The 18,036-nt window shown below is 44.4% G+C and overlaps 1 protein-coding gene across 3 annotated transcripts; it reads right to left on the bottom strand.

Moving 5' to 3' along the window:
- Positions 1-3,310: 3,310 nt before the first annotated feature.
- C1H11orf87 (chromosome 1 C11orf87 homolog) lies at positions 3,311-9,295 on the bottom strand. Of its 3 annotated transcripts, none has more exons than XM_054056723.1 (2): positions 9,017-9,169; positions 3,311-8,302 (listed from the first exon to the last, which is right to left on the bottom strand). In XM_054056723.1, the coding sequence occupies exon 2, from the start codon at positions 8,161-8,163 to the stop codon at positions 7,687-7,689; it is 477 nt and encodes a 158-aa protein (XP_053912698.1). In that variant the 5' UTR covers positions 8,164-8,302; positions 9,017-9,169; the 3' UTR covers positions 3,311-7,686. The 3 variants fall into 3 exon arrangements, with proteins under 3 accessions (XP_053912698.1, XP_053912699.1, XP_053912700.1); XM_054056724.1 differs by having other exon boundaries at positions 8,943-9,098; XM_054056725.1 differs by having other exon boundaries at positions 8,160-8,302; positions 9,017-9,295.
- Positions 9,296-18,036: the final 8,741 nt, after the last annotated feature.

Below are 18,036 nucleotides of genomic sequence, written 5' to 3'. Positions count from 1 at the left end.
TTGCAATTACATGATCCTTCATGTCCATTCCAACTCAAACTATTCTATGATTTTATGATAATCTGATTTAAAAAAGAATATGTGGACTGAGTTGTCAGCCATTACTAGAAATTCAGTTGATCTTGTCTGTCTCAAAGGTTTTACATATATATTTGCATATTAATACCTATGTTATCACCGTATCCTCTCATTAATTTAATCTCCCCTCTGTAACTGATATTTCTCCCTACTGTGCTGTACTCGATATGAAAGAATGGTGATTTCTCAGCAGTTTCAGCCTGTGGTTTAGGGCTATCAGCTTAATCAGGAAATGTGTTGTTGTTCCAGAGCCAATGGACTATCTTGGGAAGCATGCCGGGAGTTCTCAAACTGTTTGGAGTCTAGCACTTTCTCAAAAGCTTCTGCCGTATTGCAGAGATTTTGATACTATATCAATGTGGTTGGACTATGGGTAAGTGGGTGACAATGCTGAATCAAAATGAGGGGAAAGTCTTACAGTATCTTTGCAGAAATCGAACCAATTGATCACTTATACAGAGTAATTTTCTAATACCAGAGGCAGTCTGAGATTACCCATTGGAGGGAAGAAACAAGCTTGGCCAACGTAGCCCATCCTATGGAAAGACTAACTAAACAGGGTCTCTGCCAGGAGTCAGATTCAGAGAAAATAACAGAACGCAACAAAAGCTAAAGAAAAGTAAACACGAGTGTGCCACATGTGAGTAACTCCCAGGCAATCCTCCGCTACCCCTACATGACCTGGGTATGGACTGTGAGTCAAAAGATGAGAGAAATCCCTGTGTCCTAGAAACACTGCAGAAATCAAGAGTCTAATGCCACTATCAAGGGATGGACAGCTGCAAGGAGTGAGATTTGGTATCATCTTGGGCATAATCCAGGCCACTCGAGTTCAGAGAGGTTTTCTTATGAATTTCATTAGTCATGGGTTTAGTCCCAAGAATCATTTCTTCATAGAATCGTAGAAACATAGAATAGTTTGGGTTGGAAGGCACCTTAAAGACCATCTAGTTCCAACTTCCCTGCCATAGGCAGGGACATATCCCACTGGATCAGGCTGCTCAAGATCTCATCCAACCTGGCCTTGAACACCTCCAGGGATGGGGCAGCCACAACTTTCCTGGACAACATGTTCCAATGTCTCACCACTCTCATGGTGAAGAAATTCTTCCTTATGACTAGCCTAAATCTGCCCCTTTCCAGTCTATACCCATTCCTCCTGGTCCTATCACTACAAGCCTTTGTGAACAGCCCCTCTCCAGCTTTCTTGTAGACCCCTTTCAGGTTCCGGGAAGGTTGTTTTCCTATATTATTACCTTAGTCAGGACTCTGCTCAAAAACACACCAGACTGATTTCTGCACTGAAAAAAAAAAAAAGGTGGTATGAGTGATGAAATGGTAAAACAAACCATAGTTGTTTTGGCTTTCCTTCATAATACATATTCCATTTGAACTTGAAAATTAGTTTGAGCCTCTCAGTCTGATGGTACAAACATCTTGCCCAGCCGTCCGTCTCCCAGCTCGGCACTGCACCATTTGGAACTCACTGCCAGACGTAAGCACTTCCATAATCAAACCCAGGTGATTAGCATAAAGACTCTTGTAATTCGTATTATCGTATCAGTATTTTTTAAAGTATATTATGCTTAATTTATTTATTTCAGGGCTGTATATTTGCAAGTTCCATGTCTTTTTTTAATGGATAAGTTACATATCACTTACTACATAAATAGCTTGGAAGCTGAGAGCCTCACAACGTGTGAGTGACAGAGCCAGGAATAAAATGTAAAGGCGCTCATTTACAATCATGAATTCATCCTCCAGCACATGCTGCTTTTATTGTATTATAGAGCTAATATTTTCTCCTTCTAATCTTCTGTACTTATCTCTTATTTACAGTACTCATAACCTCCAGGGATACTTTATTATTTTTTGGCTACAAGATATTTGAGAAGTTTTAACCTGTACTTTGTCATCGGCTGTGTGCTAAACAAAGCTAAAACTGTAAAAGAAAAGCAATCTTCTTGTTACATATGAGTTCTTTCGGATGATTTCAGGTAAAAATTTTGCTTGATTTGAGGGAGTCTGAAAAACAGAGCACAAAGAGTTACTGTGATACCAACAAAACCTACAAGATTTTGTTCCGCTGTACAATGTGAAATATTTCTCTGTTTGTATGCGTGTGCTTGGCGATGCTTCCTTCATATTCTTTGTCCTCTTTAGAGAAGTAAAATGATGAACAGATTATATTGCTCCATTTCAAGAATGAAAACAACAAAGAAAAGCCAAATGGAACACTGGAATATATAAATAAAGGCAATTTTTACTGACAGTGTTCTGATCCAAATATTTATTTATTTCCTAACTCATACAAAATTGATGCTTGTGGACATATTGGGTTAAAAGGGTTGGAAAAAGAATTCTTCTAGTTATCCACAGAGAACATACAGTACCGATGAAGCAATGAAAAGTTTGTTTTGAATAAGAAATATATTGCATGTAATTTACAGAAATGAGATCTAGTGCCATATAGAAAATGATGTTTTAAAGCAACATTATCAGGAAGAAGGTTGCTATTTGTCTCTGCTGTGTCTGGAATGGGTTGCCCTTCATTCAAGTCCATCCAGCGGATGGGGAGGCTTCACCTCCACTACTCCAAACGGGAAAGATAACTATCACCATTGCCAGGCATTTCACCTGTTTGTGAGTCAAAAAGTCATCCAGACTCATACAGAATACAGCTCTTGCAAGTTCATAACACTTTTTCTACACTATTGGGTTTGGCTGGATTCAGACCAGAGACCTACATGTAAAAGCAGAAGGAGGCTCTGTTCTACCAGAAATTTATTTAGTGATCAGATGGAAAACCTGCCTTCAGGGGAAAAAAAAAAAAAGAAGAAAGAAAAAAATGAGTTAGATACCAGAAGGAGATGAGAAAGTCAGACCTGGATAAAAGTAATTCTAACTTTTAACAAAAATGAAAGCGTTATTGAAGGTTTGTATATGAGTCATGCCAACTTCTATAAAGATGTAATGAAATGGTATCTAAGTCATTATAAATTTTGCTATTTACACAAAAGAGGAAAAAAGAATGTTTCCTACTTCATTTTTCATGTTTTCCTTCATATCTTGCATACTTATTAAAATGTAGGGTTTCAAGTACCCATAGAAAAAAATACAAACGTGCAGAGAGAATAACCACTAGAAAGAAAAAAAAAGCAACCAAGACTTGTAACTGGATTTAAAATAATTCAGTCTTGTCTAAAGAGTCAAATCATATTCTTTTTCTCCCTATCTAAAAGTTGCATTTATATTCATAACAATAGAAGAAAAGCACAGTTGCTTCATAACACTGGACATAGCTTTCCAGAAACAAGGGAGCAAATACTCAGGAATGCCATGGAAAACATTAGTCACAGAGTAACTTGTTATTTACATTATAGATAGTAGCCTTTAAAATTAATTAAAAATAAAAGCAAAAAAGAAACCCCAGTTTTAAGTCATAGGACAGTTTTATCCGTAAGGTGGAGTCTGTTCTTTGCTTTTTGTCCAGCATTTCTTTCTAGATATATATCTACATACACAGATACATGTCTGAGAGAGATGTATCAAAACCTAAAATGTGTTGATGGAGAGCCTGCAAATTTCATCCAAGACTACATTTGCAGTAGAGAAACCCCCACAGAAAAGAAAATGCTGGAATGACACATTTAAATGAAATGACAATCCCTGTCCATGATCAGCATAGGATCCATGTGGAAACCAAAACTCCTTAGTCCGTAGAAGTGGAGCTGACAGCAGCAGCATGGGTTCCCGGGTGCTGCCAGGCTGAGGTATCCCAGCACTTGTGGGATGCAGTGGTTTCCATCCCCGTGGAGGCTGCAGGGAGGCGTACAGAGCAGGGACAGTGGTGGTGATGTTGAGAGCTGTCACCCTCCGTGTGTACTACAGACGGGATTCATGTCCTTTGGCAGTCAGTGGAAGCCACGCCAGCGGGAGCTGGACAAAGCCCCCGCGTAGCAGCAGGCTCCAAGGATGGGAACACAGGATGAGGCATTGCCGACTCTCCGATCCAGCCGCAGCACTGCCACCGTGTCACCCAGCAGGTTCTCAGTTCTCACTACGGTCTACAAAACAAAAAGTCACTGCAGTCAATGCTTCTTCCATGGGACGATGGTTGGACCAGACAGGAACTGTTGAGCACCACAGCACTCCTTATTCTTACGCATGCAGGATGTTTAGTGGGCAACTGGCTCCATCCGACTCAGAACCAGGAAAATCCAGCCAGAGGATATGCCCCTTAACGGAGAAAAGGCTGTCTGTGCTTCCAGCAGTCAGCACTCAGCTGCCCAGTCTCCATCGTAACCTGTCAAAACCAGTGCAAATTCACAGGAAAAAGAATGTCCACATTGAGAGGGTATAAATCCTTCCTTACATACGAGAATGGTACAAGCATTTACCCGGCATCTCTATCAAATATTGTAGAAAAGGTTACACAAAAATATTTAAATATATGGATACAGATACATAGATATTACATTTGCATAAAATATGTATATTCAAAACCCTTTGGGCAGTTTCACAGTTAGCTGAAAATGTATGCTTTAGAAATATGAACAATTTCCTACACTTCTCTACTTTAAGTAGGAGGGGGGAGGGGAAAGAAGCATCAGCCTTATTAATACTGAATGCTAAGTGCAGAAGTTTAGCTGTAGCTGTAGGGTTTTGAAGCAATTGGTTTGACAGAACCTCCAAGCATAAACTCTGTTTTTAAAATCCACATTTATTCCCTAGATTGCTTATTGTTTCATGAAAATGAAAGCCTACATGTCCTGCTTGTATCAGCTAGATCTCCTGAGACCGTTCAATTAAACCTCTTAAGCTTGCAACACTTTAAGATAGTATTGTATATTGGGAGTATGCATGAACCTCATTGCAGTATTTTGGTGCGATAATAGGAATTTATAACTCCTCATATCTTGTATAATTTAACTTTAGAAATGCAAAACCTTAAATGACACCACAAGAAGCTCACAGTTCTGGGAAAATTAAAGTCAGTATGAAATTTTACTTATAGACCACATAATTTACACAGATTTACATAAATACAGAGATATTAAAATATTAAATCAAAGCTAATTAACAGAGGATAGAGTTTTACAGAACATATTTTAACTCACTACATCTTTGCAGCTACTTTTAGTGCTATGAGATTATATAAATTATATATATCTATATATCTATAGTATATATAAAGATATATATATATCCATCCCTCCATCCTTCTTTTTTTTTTTCTTCAAAAATAGGGCAATTTTATAACTGCAATGAGATGTGACAAGCAGTACACTTCTGGGGAATTATTGCATGCCTTGAGTGCATAAGGCAGAAGGAAAAGTATCTGACTTCAGACACTAAAGAAGTGGAATCATCAACCAGAAATGCACTGAAGTGATTTGGAACATCTTATTGCTTTTATAAAACTTGAAATTACACACTGTTGGGTTTTGTGGGTTTTTTTTTTTTTTTTAAAGGCACAAAATAAAGGGGAAAGTAATATCTCTCTATTTAGTGGAGATCAACAATCGGGAAGCTCCATTCCTGCTCACTGAACACTCTTCATTGTCCTAAATCTATTCCCTGCGGTGCAATACTGTGCTGCAGTTGCATAAGGAGGTTAAACACAAAAGTTCATGCATCCTTTATTAGGAGAAACGAAACATAGCCAATTTTCCTTGCCCAGCAACGATGAAGTAGTCATTAGCATCTGATCATAACCGGTGGTGAGAGTCAGCCTTGCTCTCATCAAACTGCAATGTGCTAAACACCATTTGGTCACAGGTACGCTTGCCACGCTAACCTCAGTGGTGGAGCAGCTCCTTGAACTAGATGATACAGTACTTGCCTAAAACACTGGAGGCACAGATCCAAACTCAATAGCAACTTCCCATCGGGCCAGGCAAGATCGAAAAGGGGTAAAACTGGGTAACAGAAATGCTGCTCTGAAACCTTTGCATTTTGGTGCTGTCAGAGGACTACAGAGCACTTCTGCCACCTTGTTTTCTTGTTTTAAATTGGTTAACAGCACGCGATCCCCAGACCTCCCAGTACATGTGGCTGGGCTTTTTCTAGCCTAGCAGCCACCCTGGGAGGCAGAGTATAGCAGAGAGGGAATAAGTGGATATAAAATATTAAAAACTATGGACTGTTACTATCTCCTCGGATCACTTTAAATGCCAGGAAAGAAAGAAAAACTAAATCCCTAGGGAACACCTTTCCTTTGCTGTATTTTTCACGTGTTAATATGCACAGTAGAGGGCTGCCTCTGCCATGATACCACACAGGATGTTTCAAAGTTTGGATATGGCACTCTGTTAAGGCACCTTCAAGTACTGGTCATTGAGTAATCTCTAAACAAAGCTGCATTTTCTGTACCTGACGTTGCTTCTTTCAACACAGACAGTACTAGCAGCCACTGTCACCTGCCATCCACTGACAAAAAAACTCCTGGTGCTTGCTAGGGAGAAATTACACCAGCCACTCCTGAAATAAATACTTGCCAGAGTTTAAGAGCAGATACTTTGCACAAGTGCATGGTTCGTCCCCCAGAAGGGAAAAGGGGAGAAAAATTAAGTGCTGTCTATTAGATTAGGAGAGTTAAAAATATATATTGGCCAAAAAAAAGTAGAAGCCAGCTCAGTACTGCTGCAAGATTCCTTGCTGGGAGGCGAAGCTGTAAATGCAGGCGTTCAGTGCGAGGTGCCTGGTGCAGGACTGGATTTGTTTCAGGACCAACAGGAGGTACATGGACACCCTCTCTGGGGAGAGGATGAGCGAGTTACTGCACATCACCTCACCCTGCAACACGAAATGGTACCAGGTAGGGGTTCAGGTTTCGTGTCAAGGGGATGGGGTGGGAATGACTAGGGGGGAAAGAGGGGTGCATTTGAAGATGCAGGGAACTGAGGAGAGAGGAAAGCTCAGACATCGCTCTGATGGAGAAAACTGGCCAGAAAACTGGCTCCATCCCCCCAGACAATGGGATGTTCAGCGTTGCAGCTGGGGGGCAGAGGGCTGGGGGTCCAGAGCGTGCTTCCAGTTAAGCCCACCTAGGGGTGGCCATTTCTACACAAACCAATATATAGTCCTGGAAAAGAGCTAAAGGTGTGGGACAAGGATATAGGTCCTAGCATAAAAGGAGAGACAAGGGTGTGCTGTCACCCTGCTCTGAGGAGATAGGGGGTCTCAAGTCACCTGCCAGACCTGCTTCTCCCCCGATGCCACTCACCCACACCCCAACCCACACCATGCAATGGTGAGAGGGTGCAGCAAGAATCCCAAGAGAATGGAATTGCCCTGGCCCTCACGGTAGTGACATCCAGGGAAAAGGGACCCCCTCCCCACCCCGAAACCCCCCTCCCCCCGACTCTCTCCTCCAGGTGGGCGACTTGATATTTGGTAGCCGCATGCAGCTCCTTCTCTGGTAAAAAGATGTATCCCTTCCTTGCACAGTCAATGAGAAACGCAATGTGATCTGTCATGCGCTTGGATTGTGGGTTTGTCGGTTCGTTTGAATTAGCAATGTTTTCTTCTTCTTCAGGGACTAGATTAATCACTCAGGTATTTACAAACACCAACCAACACCTTTGTGAGGTCTCCCCCAAACCATCATGACAAAATCACTGTCTGCAAGAGCCCCGCACCAGCTGTGTCCAAACAAGCCCGCGCTTGCTGGGAGCTTGGGGCTTCTGAGGGAGAGGGACGCTGGATCTCTGAGTCCTGGGGGGGTCTTCCCAGACGGATGTCTCTTCCTTGGGGTGCCTCTCCCTGCACCCCCATCACAGGGTGCTGGCTGCCGCTATTGCTGCTGCGGGTGCAATGGTCCCGTTCATACTCCTCCTGAGCCTTTTGCATTTTTCGCTTCTTCATCTTTCTCTTGTGGATGTGGAAGGTGGTGAGGGAGAGAAGGATCAGGCAGAAGATGAGGGTGACCAAGACAATTAAAACCAAGGTGGATGAGAAGGACTGGAAGAGTTGACCCACTTGCGTGATGCAGGTGCTGCTGGTGTTTAAAGTGGCAGACGTCTTGTTCAGGATACAAGGTGGCAGGGACAGCCTCAACTCCTTGGAGAGCTTGGCACTCATTGAGGAGGCTTCGGAAGACGAGGATCTTCCTCTCCTCTCTTGAAGACGCCTAAATCTCAACCAGTGCCGGGCTGCTGGCGGGCGCTGCCTGGAAATGCCCGGGATGCTGCCGGCTCAGCTCTAAAGTGACAAGAGCAGCCTGCAAAGGGAGCCGGACACATCAGCGCTCCGAGGCACCCACCCTGCGCGGCTCCCCCTCCCCAAACACGGGGCTGCGGCACCTCCGCCCCCCGCTCCCAGCGGCTCCTCTGCGGGCGGCGGCACCGGGACGGGGAACCGGCTTGGAGAACCACTCGGCATCCCGGGCAGCTCCCCTCAGCTGGCAGCGGAGGGAAAGGGAGGGAAAGACGAAGGGAGCGGCATCCCGGCTGATGGATCCCCGCATCCTGCTGCCCGATTTCCGCATCCCGCCTGCCGGATCCTCACATCCCGGCTGCCCGATCCCAGCATCCCAGCTGATGGATATCCGCATCCCGGCTGTCGGATCCCTGCATCCCGGGTGATGGATCCCTGCATCCCGGCTGATGGGTCCCCGTATCCCGTCTGCCCGATTCCCGCATCCCGGCTGCCCGATCCCAGCATCCCAGCTGATGCTTCCCTTCATCCTGCCAACCGATACCCGCATCCCGGCTGATGGGTCCCCGCATCCCGGCTGCCCGATCCCTGCATCCCGGCTGATGGAACTCCGCACCCCGTCTGCGCGATCCCCGCATCCCGGCTGCTGGATCCCAGCATCTCGGCTTATGGAACCCCGCACCCCGACTGATGGAACCCCGCACCTCGCTTGGTGGAAGCCCGGTGCGGGGTGGAAGCTGCCCCGCGATGGCGTTTCCCGTCCCCGCAGCCCTTTTACCTGCGGGCCGGAGGCAGCGAGGAGCGCCCGAGCGCCGCGGGCGCTGAGAGCTGCGGCAGCGCGGAGTGAGCGCGGAGAGCGGAGCCGCCGCCGCTTCGGGGAGCGCCGCCCGCAGCCTATAGCCGCCCCGGCCGGTGACGTCAGCCCCGCCCGCCGCCGCCCCGCACTGCCCCGCGGCTCCGGAGGGGGCGGCGGACCCGCCCGGGGCTCGCGGGCATCGGTGCTCCCCGCGTTATCACCAGCGTCCTCGGTGCACCCCGACAGCATCCTTGGTGCCCCCCGACAGCATCCTCAGTGCAGCCCAACAGTATCCTCGGTGTCCCCCGACAGCATCCTCGGCGCCCCCTGCAATACTGCCCACATCCTCGGTGCCCCCGACACCACTGCCAGCATCCTTGGTGCTCCCCACACCACTGCCTGCATCCTCAGTGTCCCCCATGCCACCAACAGCATCCTCGGTGCTCCCCACACCACTGCCTGCCTGCATCCTCAGTGCCCCTTGCACTATCACCCTCATCCTTGGCACCCTCTGCGCCTCAACCGGCATCCTCAGTGCCCCCTGTGCCACTGCCTGCATCCTCGGTGCCCTCCACAACACTGCCCACATCCTCGGTGCCGCCCAACAGCATCCTCAGTGCCCCCCATGCCACTGCCAGGATCCTTGGTGCCCCCACTCCACTTCCCACATCCTCGGTGTCCCTTGCGCTATCAACTGCATCCTCAGTGTGCCCCACACTATCGCCCACATCCTCGGTGTCCCCTGTGCTATTGCCCACATCTTCCGTGCACCCTGCACATCACTCCTGTCCCCACAGTAGTCCAACATCCCCCACCTCACCCTGCTATGTTCTCTGCATCCCCAGATGCTGAGGGTGACCTGTACCATGACCTATGGCAAAGGGGTTTGAACTGGATGGTCTTTAAGGCCCCTTCCAACTCAAATCATTCTACGATTCTATGTTACTGTGATTCTACAATTGTGTGATTCTACAATTTTACAATTATACAATTGTACAATTGTACAATTCTGTGATTTGATACTGAGGCAAATCCATGCATGGTACTGGAGCGTGTCCAGAGAAGAGCAACAAAGCTGGTGAGGAGGCTGGAGAACAAAGGTTACAAGAAACACCTGAAGGAACTGGGGTTGTTTAGCGTGGAGAGGAGGAGGCTGATGGGAGACCTTATCACTGTCTGCAACTGCCTGAAAGGAGGCTGTAGCAACGTGAGTGCTGATCTCTTCTCCCAAGTGACAGGCTGAGAGAGTCGGGGTTGTTCAGCCTGTAGAAGAGAAGGCTCCAAGGAGACTTTATAACAGCCTTCCAATACCTGAAGGGGGCTACAAGAAAGCTGGGGAGGGACTGTTTATGAAGGCTTGTAGTGATAGGACAAGGGGCAATGGCTACAAACTGGAGGGGGGCAGATTTAGACTAGACATTAGGAAGAAATTCTTCACCATGAGGTTGGTGAGACATTGGAACTGGTTGCCCAGGGAAGTTGTGGATGCCCATCCCTGGAAGTGTTCAAGACCAGGTTGGATGGGGCCTTGAGCAGCCTGATCTGGTGGGACCTCTCCCCTGCCTGTGGCAGAGGAGTTGGAACAAGATGATCTTTAAGGTTTCTTCCAACCCAACCTATTCTATGATTCTATGATTCTATACCCACAGCTACCCCCACAACCTTCATCTCCCAGTTGCTCTGTACACCCATCACCAGTTCACATTTGCAACTATACCACACCCTTCTGGGTCCCAGGTTACCATACAGCACCAAAATCCCCCACGACGAGGAGATAACCTGTCTCGGCTCACAATCAGCACACCCATCTCTTTCCTGCGAGGCCTATGGGAATCTTTTGGATCTAAGGAATGCTGAGGACCCTTGTACCAAATTGTAGCAGATATCACAGGCACAGGGAATGTTTGTAAAAACTTACCTTAAAAAGGCTATACCCAAGTATTGCAGGTGGTTTCTTCAAGAACACGTGGATATGAACTGTCTTTTAATACATATAAGCTAAAAATCAGATGATTTTTAAACTTAAGAAAATTGATGATTTAGAAAAATACTTCCAGTAGACATAAGCAGACAAAAATAATAATTACCTATAGAATGGAACCCAAAAGGAGCAAAGTGATGTGGTTGTATACTGTAATGTGGTACAAAATCTGACAGCCGGGGAGATCCCATTAGTCCCATGCTGTGTGCTCTACACTAACTCTGGGTGATGCGCGCATAGTTACTGAAAAGCCCTAAAGTAAGTAACAGGACTTTAAGGAAAATTAGAAAATGTCAGTCTTATCTGTTGGCCTGAAGCCACCTGAACAGCCTGGAAGTAAGTCTGTACCAGATGAGCTCTGGCATGAGTTGGAAAAATCTTCATTCAAACACAAAGATCGGTTAGATCTGTTGACCCTGATAGCCAAGGACTTGTCTCAGGGGTGCGTGGGAGCTGGTAAGCTCTTGTTTCAAGATGATAGGTTTCTTCTGTACTGCTTTGGTCTTTGATATTTGGCTGGTCACTATTAACTCTTCCACTGTTCCAGAGAAGAACTGTGTTCAGCACTGTTGGGATAGTTCCAATCATTTGCAAAGGGACTACAACTTACAGCTTTCTTTAAAACCAGAGGAATGGGTGTTTCTATTACTCCTTCTCTTCAGAATGTTATGGTCTGATATTTTAAAGGGGTGCTGTGGAGGCTGCACAGAGAGGGAAGAACTTCAGTCCAGAACTGAAAGACAAGCCTTTGCCCACCTGTTTGCCCACTGCTCCATTTTTTGAGGTTCCTCAGGTGCCTACCCTGTGTCACTGCCAGAAACACAACTCTTCCATGCATTCTCAGCCTGGACATCCTTGCATACATGCACATTCCTTCTTGCACACCAGCCACTCTCCATTCGCTCTCTGACATTACAGCTGCACCTCTTTCTTCCTCCATATGTTTCTCCCAGATGCACATCTGAGATTAATGATTAATGATGTTCTACGCTCCCTGCTCACTGTGTTAGGGGCAAAAAAAGCCACCACAGGCTAAAAGGGCAAAGCAACCTTCAGGTCATTCCCTCTTTCCTCCAACTATTTTCTGCAAAGCAGCAACTGGGTGGAGGAGAGCTGCAACACAGGGTAGGGGGTGTGAGAGGCACTCGTCATGGTGCCACTGCAGAACAACTCTGATCCCATTGAGAAGCAGCCAAGCGTTTTTGATAAACACCAACACGAGCCGGCAATGTGTGCGCACAGCCCAGAAGGCCAACTGTATCCTGGGCTGCATCAAAAGAAGCTGCATCAAAAGAAGCGTAGCCAGCAGGGCAAGGGAAGTAATTCTGCCCCTCTATTTCTCTCTTGTGAGACCTCATCTGGAATACTGTGTCCAGTTCTGGAATCCTCAACGTAAGAAGAATATGGAGCTGTTGGAACAGGTCCAGAGGAGGCTACAAAGATGGTCAGAGGTCTGGAGCACCTTCCATACGAGGACAGCCTGAGAGAGTTGGGCTTGTTCATCCTGGAGAAGAGAAGGCTCAGAGGAGACCTTATAGCAACCTTCCAGTACCTGAAGGGAACCTACAGGAAAGCTGGAGAGGGGCTATTCATAAAGGCTTGTGGGGATAGGATGAGGGGGAACAGGTATAAACTGGAGAGGGACAGATTTAGACTAGATATTAGGAAGAATTTCTTCACCATGAGAGTGGTGAGGCACTGGCACAGGCTGCCAAGGGAAGTTGTGGCTGCCCCATCCCTGGAGGTGTTCAAGGCCAGGTTGGATGGGAACTTGGGCAGCCTGATCTAGTGGGATGTCCCTGTCCATGGGGATTGGAACTGGGTGATCTTTAAGGTTTCTTCCAACCCTAACTATTTTATGATTCTATGATTCTATGATTCTATGATTCTATAAACAGGTAGCACTGCACTCCCTGGCAAGACTCCACTGAATCATAGACTTCTTTAGCTTAAACTGAAGAAGGGACAAGGATACCACCCAATCTCAAAAGCATGGGTATGTTTGTGGAGTTATAGAAGCTGATCTGAGAATGCCATTCAGAAGTTGCTAAATGATTAGAATATCATGTTCAGGAAAAAAAACAACATAGGAACAGCCTTTTTCACAGAAAACAGCATTGGCAGCTGGAATAGGGGTATAAAGATATCTCAGGATGCTAGCCCTGTACAGCAGATTTAACCAAACTGTAGCCTGAATAAACTTTGAAGCCAGAGAAATTACTGATTCTTGATGTGGTTATTGCAAAAGTTAAGATAGGACTGTTTAGTTATTGCACTATAATATTTGACTATGTCTTTTGACCATGTCTATAGGTTTTACTTGTCAGAAGAGGCAACACAAAGCTACTGAAAGTTAAATTGCCCTAATTAAATTTAAAATAATTTGTGTATTCTTTTCATCTTTCTTTTGCCATCTGACCATTTGTCTTCCTCGTGTCCCAGGCTGACTCTTCCTGTCTCTCTTGCCCCTGTCTGGACTCATCCGCTTTCACCCAGCCAAGTGCGCTGAAATGCCCAGAACGATTCATATATGCTTTACTTATTACCCTCAAAATGCTATTTACATTATTCCTTGCATTTGGAACTAGCAAATAGAAAATGTGTCTTCTGTATTAGTATGATAATTATTCCAAGTATAAGTTTTTTCCTAAACTGCAGGGTATGAAAGATAAGTGGAAAAAGGCAGAGACCTTAGCAAGTGTTTAACTCCTTGCTGTCTCAGTCCCTTTTCTTTTCTTGTTCACATACAGTTTTGGAATATTTCTGCTTTAGCTGAAAGAAATAAAAATCAGAAGTCGTTCTTGCTCATGCTGGCAACTAATTTTTACAATTTTTAATGAGACAGAGTCAGAAGAGAAACATTATGGAGAAGAGGGTAAATAACTACACTGTAAATATATTCACCTTGGCATTCTGATTCATACTGGCTGCCAGCCAATGTATATGAATTCAAATACCCATGATCAGAATACAGGGAGTTTCAGAAACTGTGGGAAAGAATCTGTATTGTTATGGGCAAATAGCTGTGGGGTATTCCTTTGTGCTAATCAACATGTTTTATTAGATTTTAATATAAAAATACCAAAAAAAAGTATATCTCTAATAGATAATGTGGTTGTGAAAATCTCTTCCTTTATTTAGCATGAAAATAAGGATATGATATCGTGAAGAGTGCCCTCTTTTAAGAATAAACAGCTCATTAGTTATAGTGAATTTCCCCATAGTACATAGGCAGTATGACATTTATGGAGATTAGGTCTCCTGCTCAAGTAGGATTGGCCGCTCTACAGTAGAAGGTATTAGGGGGATAGTTTTTGTATTTTATAACAATGTTTGTACTCATTACAGCCTTGATAACTCTCAGTTTTCTGTGGATTCACACTGTTAAGAGGCAGACAGTATATATATTTGCAAATCCTCCAAATGGACTTTTGTACATGGATATTTTTTTAATCTGTTAATTAGAGAAGTTGTTCCTTCAGATGCTAATTCCTCAAACCCTGTGCTAAAAGGCCCTTTTTTTACCAAGGCAGTTGCCTAATGAGATAACCTGGATGAGCAAAGACTGTTCATGTAAGTAAGGCTTTGATGGTTCAGCCCCGGGCTATTAAGGACCCTTCTTGAAAAAAAATTTATTGCCCCACCACTGGTTAAATTTAGCAGTTGATTGCATACAGAATAATGCATGATCCTTTTTACACCAAGACTGATGTCAGACAGACCATTTGCCAGACAGATCAAATACTCAATGAATGCCAATGACCCTGATATTAATTTGCAGTCTCCCCATGGGATTAAGGCCATCTGTATAGAGTTCTTTTAGGACTCTACATGCTCCCACTACTACAGTTGAAGCCCAGTGATTTAAACATGGCCAGTAACCCTAGCACTGTAAATTAATGAATTTTTAAACCAAAATAGAATAGATTTGCATTTCATATGCACTGCTAGGTCAGCTAAGATCCCGCAGAAGTAAACATTTGTCTTGCAAAAATACTATAAATGTCTTTGAGAGATGTTTGATTGCAAATAGCTTGACTATGGTTGAGGATGCTGCTTCCTAGGCTACCCAGCTCTCAGAAGATTTCTCCTCCCTCCCTCCCTCCCTTCCTTCCTTCCTTCCTTCCTTCCTTCCTTCCTTCCTTCCTTCCTTCCTTCCTTCCTTCCTTCCTTCCTTCCTTCCTTCCTTCCTTCCTTCCTCCCTTCCTTCCTCCCTCCCTCCCTTCCTTCCTCCCTCCCTCCCTCCCTTCCTCCCTTCCTTCCTTCCTTCCTTCCTTCCTTCCTTCCTTCCTTCCTTCCTTCCTTCCTTCCTTCCTTCCTTCCTTCCTTCCTTCCTCCCTTCCTTCCTCCCTTCCTTCCTCTTCCCTATACCTTCTAAAAGAGAGTAGTCTGGGTGATGTGGGCTCACAATTACTTCCTCCTTAGGAGGTGATTCCTTATGAAGCTTAAGGACCATTTTACATATTCCATTTATATTCTTACTTTAGAAAAATATTCTTTTTCTTGTGCTAGTAACTGAGAAACCTACCACATGGAATGATGCAAGGGAAAAAGAAAGGATGCATGTGATGCCAACTGAGGAAGGTTACTAAGCTTTTGGTAAATTCATCAGAGTATTAAATAACACCAGGAGGAGAATATGGGTCCAGACTATGAAGAAATAAATAAACCACATTGGACACACGCTGAATACACAGATCTTCAGTTCAATTATAACAACAGAATTTTGAAGTTGCAACGTATGTACATCTACTAATGAGTAGCAGATCTGAGTAAAATTAATAGAAAGGGAGGAAAGAAGGGCAGGATTTCGTCTGTAATTGTAGATTAAAAATGCTATTTATTTTTTCGTTAGACAATATATTTCAAAAAGGCAGACTCAGAATAATGACCTTTCAGAGTTCACAGAGTTTTCAGAGAATTCAGAGGAGTAGACTTTAATTATGCTTTTTCAATAGAAAACATAGCTAGTGGTTGGCAAAACATAAACTGTACCAGTGGATATCATTGAGAGAGAAAACAGAACCTTGTATTGCTTAGTTAGACTGGAGAGAAGTTTAAGCATAATGAACCACAATTTAAATCTGATTTCATGTTAACAGAGCCTCACCTGCTTCCCCTAACAATTTGAATGCATTTCAGAGCTAATTCAACATATCATTCACTCCAGATTTTAATATGGGATAAAGCACATGTTTAATCAAATTCCACTTGCAGTAGGGTCAGATCCAGTCCCAAAGGATGGTGGGCTTGTGCAGCCCCAAGGTGGCATCGTGTGATCCAGCTCACTTTCCCATCCCAACAGTGGATGATAAGAGGGAAACTTCCAAAGGAGTGAAAGAAACAGCCACACCTTCCATCAGTTATCCCAAGGGCCAGAAAGAGAGCAGTCCTTACAGATGCTCATATGATCCATCTGGATAATTAAACAAACTGGAACAGCAACAGTGTGGAAGGGCCACACAGGATAACAGCCCCGTGACTGTCACCGAGAAGCTGGGAGAGAGGGGACTTGAATTTGGGTCTTTCATGTCCAGGCAGCCTGTGGCTCAGTCGGATACAGGACATTTTCTTGTTCATTTCACATACGTAACAACACTCCTGCTCCCCATAAAGTCCTGGCTTTGTTCCAGGGAGGAAATCTAAGAAAGTTGTGAAAGTATAATGGATGACAAAGCCATTTACCTCTAACTCTAGCAGAAAAAATCCATGCTCAGTCAACTCCAAGCTCACTGTGCTGTTCATCAGTGAAGTACATAGCTCAAATTTTGCCCAGGGCTTTTTATTATCCTTCTTTTTTTATTTTTAATCAACTACTCTGTAAAGAAGGAAGTTAGCAGCACTCGTTATTATTCTTTTCTACTCTTAACCTTCTGGGCCTTATGCACCCAAGAGACCTCTGGTACATGAAATATTGCAATAGTAAAGGAAATCCAGATGCCAAATGCTGGAAATACCTTTTTCTCATGTTGTTGCATAGATAAAGCCTTTGTGAATGGTATTGTTCTTTTGGCTTGTCTGTTACCCTGCTTGTTGCAAGGATGTTAACAAGCGACCATCTTCTGTATCGCTTCTCTAAGAGAAATTTGAATTAATTTCAGAAATTTTTTTATAATCACAAAACTGATTTTTACTACATTTACACTACCTTGACATTTTTCTTGTGAGGGTGTAGTTTGGAAGAAGTGGGAAAATAATATTAATTTTTAATTGCAGGGTCATGGCCAAACTTCATAAGCACAGAATTTCTTTATGCTCATATTTTCTAAAGTAGGTCCAGAAATGTGACGGTCTTATTCCTTGAGATGTCATGCCCTGTAGTCAAATCCAACCTGGGATGCAAACACCTGCCAACAGGAAAGGTAAAACTAAGTATGTCACTGATTTCTTGTTGGGTTGGATCAAGCAGCTTTCAGCAACATGGTTTAACCCCAGCAAGCAACTAAGCACCACACAGCTGCTTCTCACTCCCTTGTGGTGGGATGGGGAAGAAAATCAGAAGGGTAAAAGTGATAAAACTTGTGAGTCGAGATAAAAATGGTTTAAAAGGTAAAGCTAAAGCTGTGTATGCAAGTGAAGAAAATCAAGGAATTAATTCACTACTACTTATTGGTAAACAGGTGTTCATCTGTCTCCATGAAAGAAGGACTCCATCATGCATACTGTTACTTGGAAGACAAATGCCATCACTCTGAAAGTGTCCTACTTCTTTCGTCTTCCCCCAGCTCTATATGCTGAGCATGACATTGTATGGTATGGGATATCCCTTCAGTCCGTTTGGGTCTGCTTTCCCAACTGCATCCTCTCCCAGCTGCATTGCCTCCCAGCTTCTTCTGCACCCCCAGTCTACTTACTGACGTGATGCTGTGAGAAGCAGAAAAGGCCTCGACTCTGCATAAGCACTGCTCAGCAGCACATAAAGCATCTCTGTAGTATGAACACTTTCCAGCACAAATCCAAAGCATAGCCCCATCCTAGCTACTATGAAGAAAATTAACTCCATCCCAGTCAAAACTAGCAC

Source organism: Cuculus canorus, chromosome 1, assembly GCF_017976375.1.
Source record: "Cuculus canorus isolate bCucCan1 chromosome 1, bCucCan1.pri, whole genome shotgun sequence".
Taxonomy (NCBI): Eukaryota; Metazoa; Chordata; class Aves; order Cuculiformes; family Cuculidae; genus Cuculus; species Cuculus canorus.
Note: the sequence above shows the minus strand (reverse complement) of the source record. Positions and strands in the feature narration are given on the sequence as shown.

Excerpts from the sequence above, each read along its gene's own strand:
- C1H11orf87 (XM_054056723.1), bottom strand. The coding sequence starts at position 8,163 with ATGAGTGCCAAGCTCTCCAAGGAGTTGAGGCTGTCCCTGCCACCTTGT.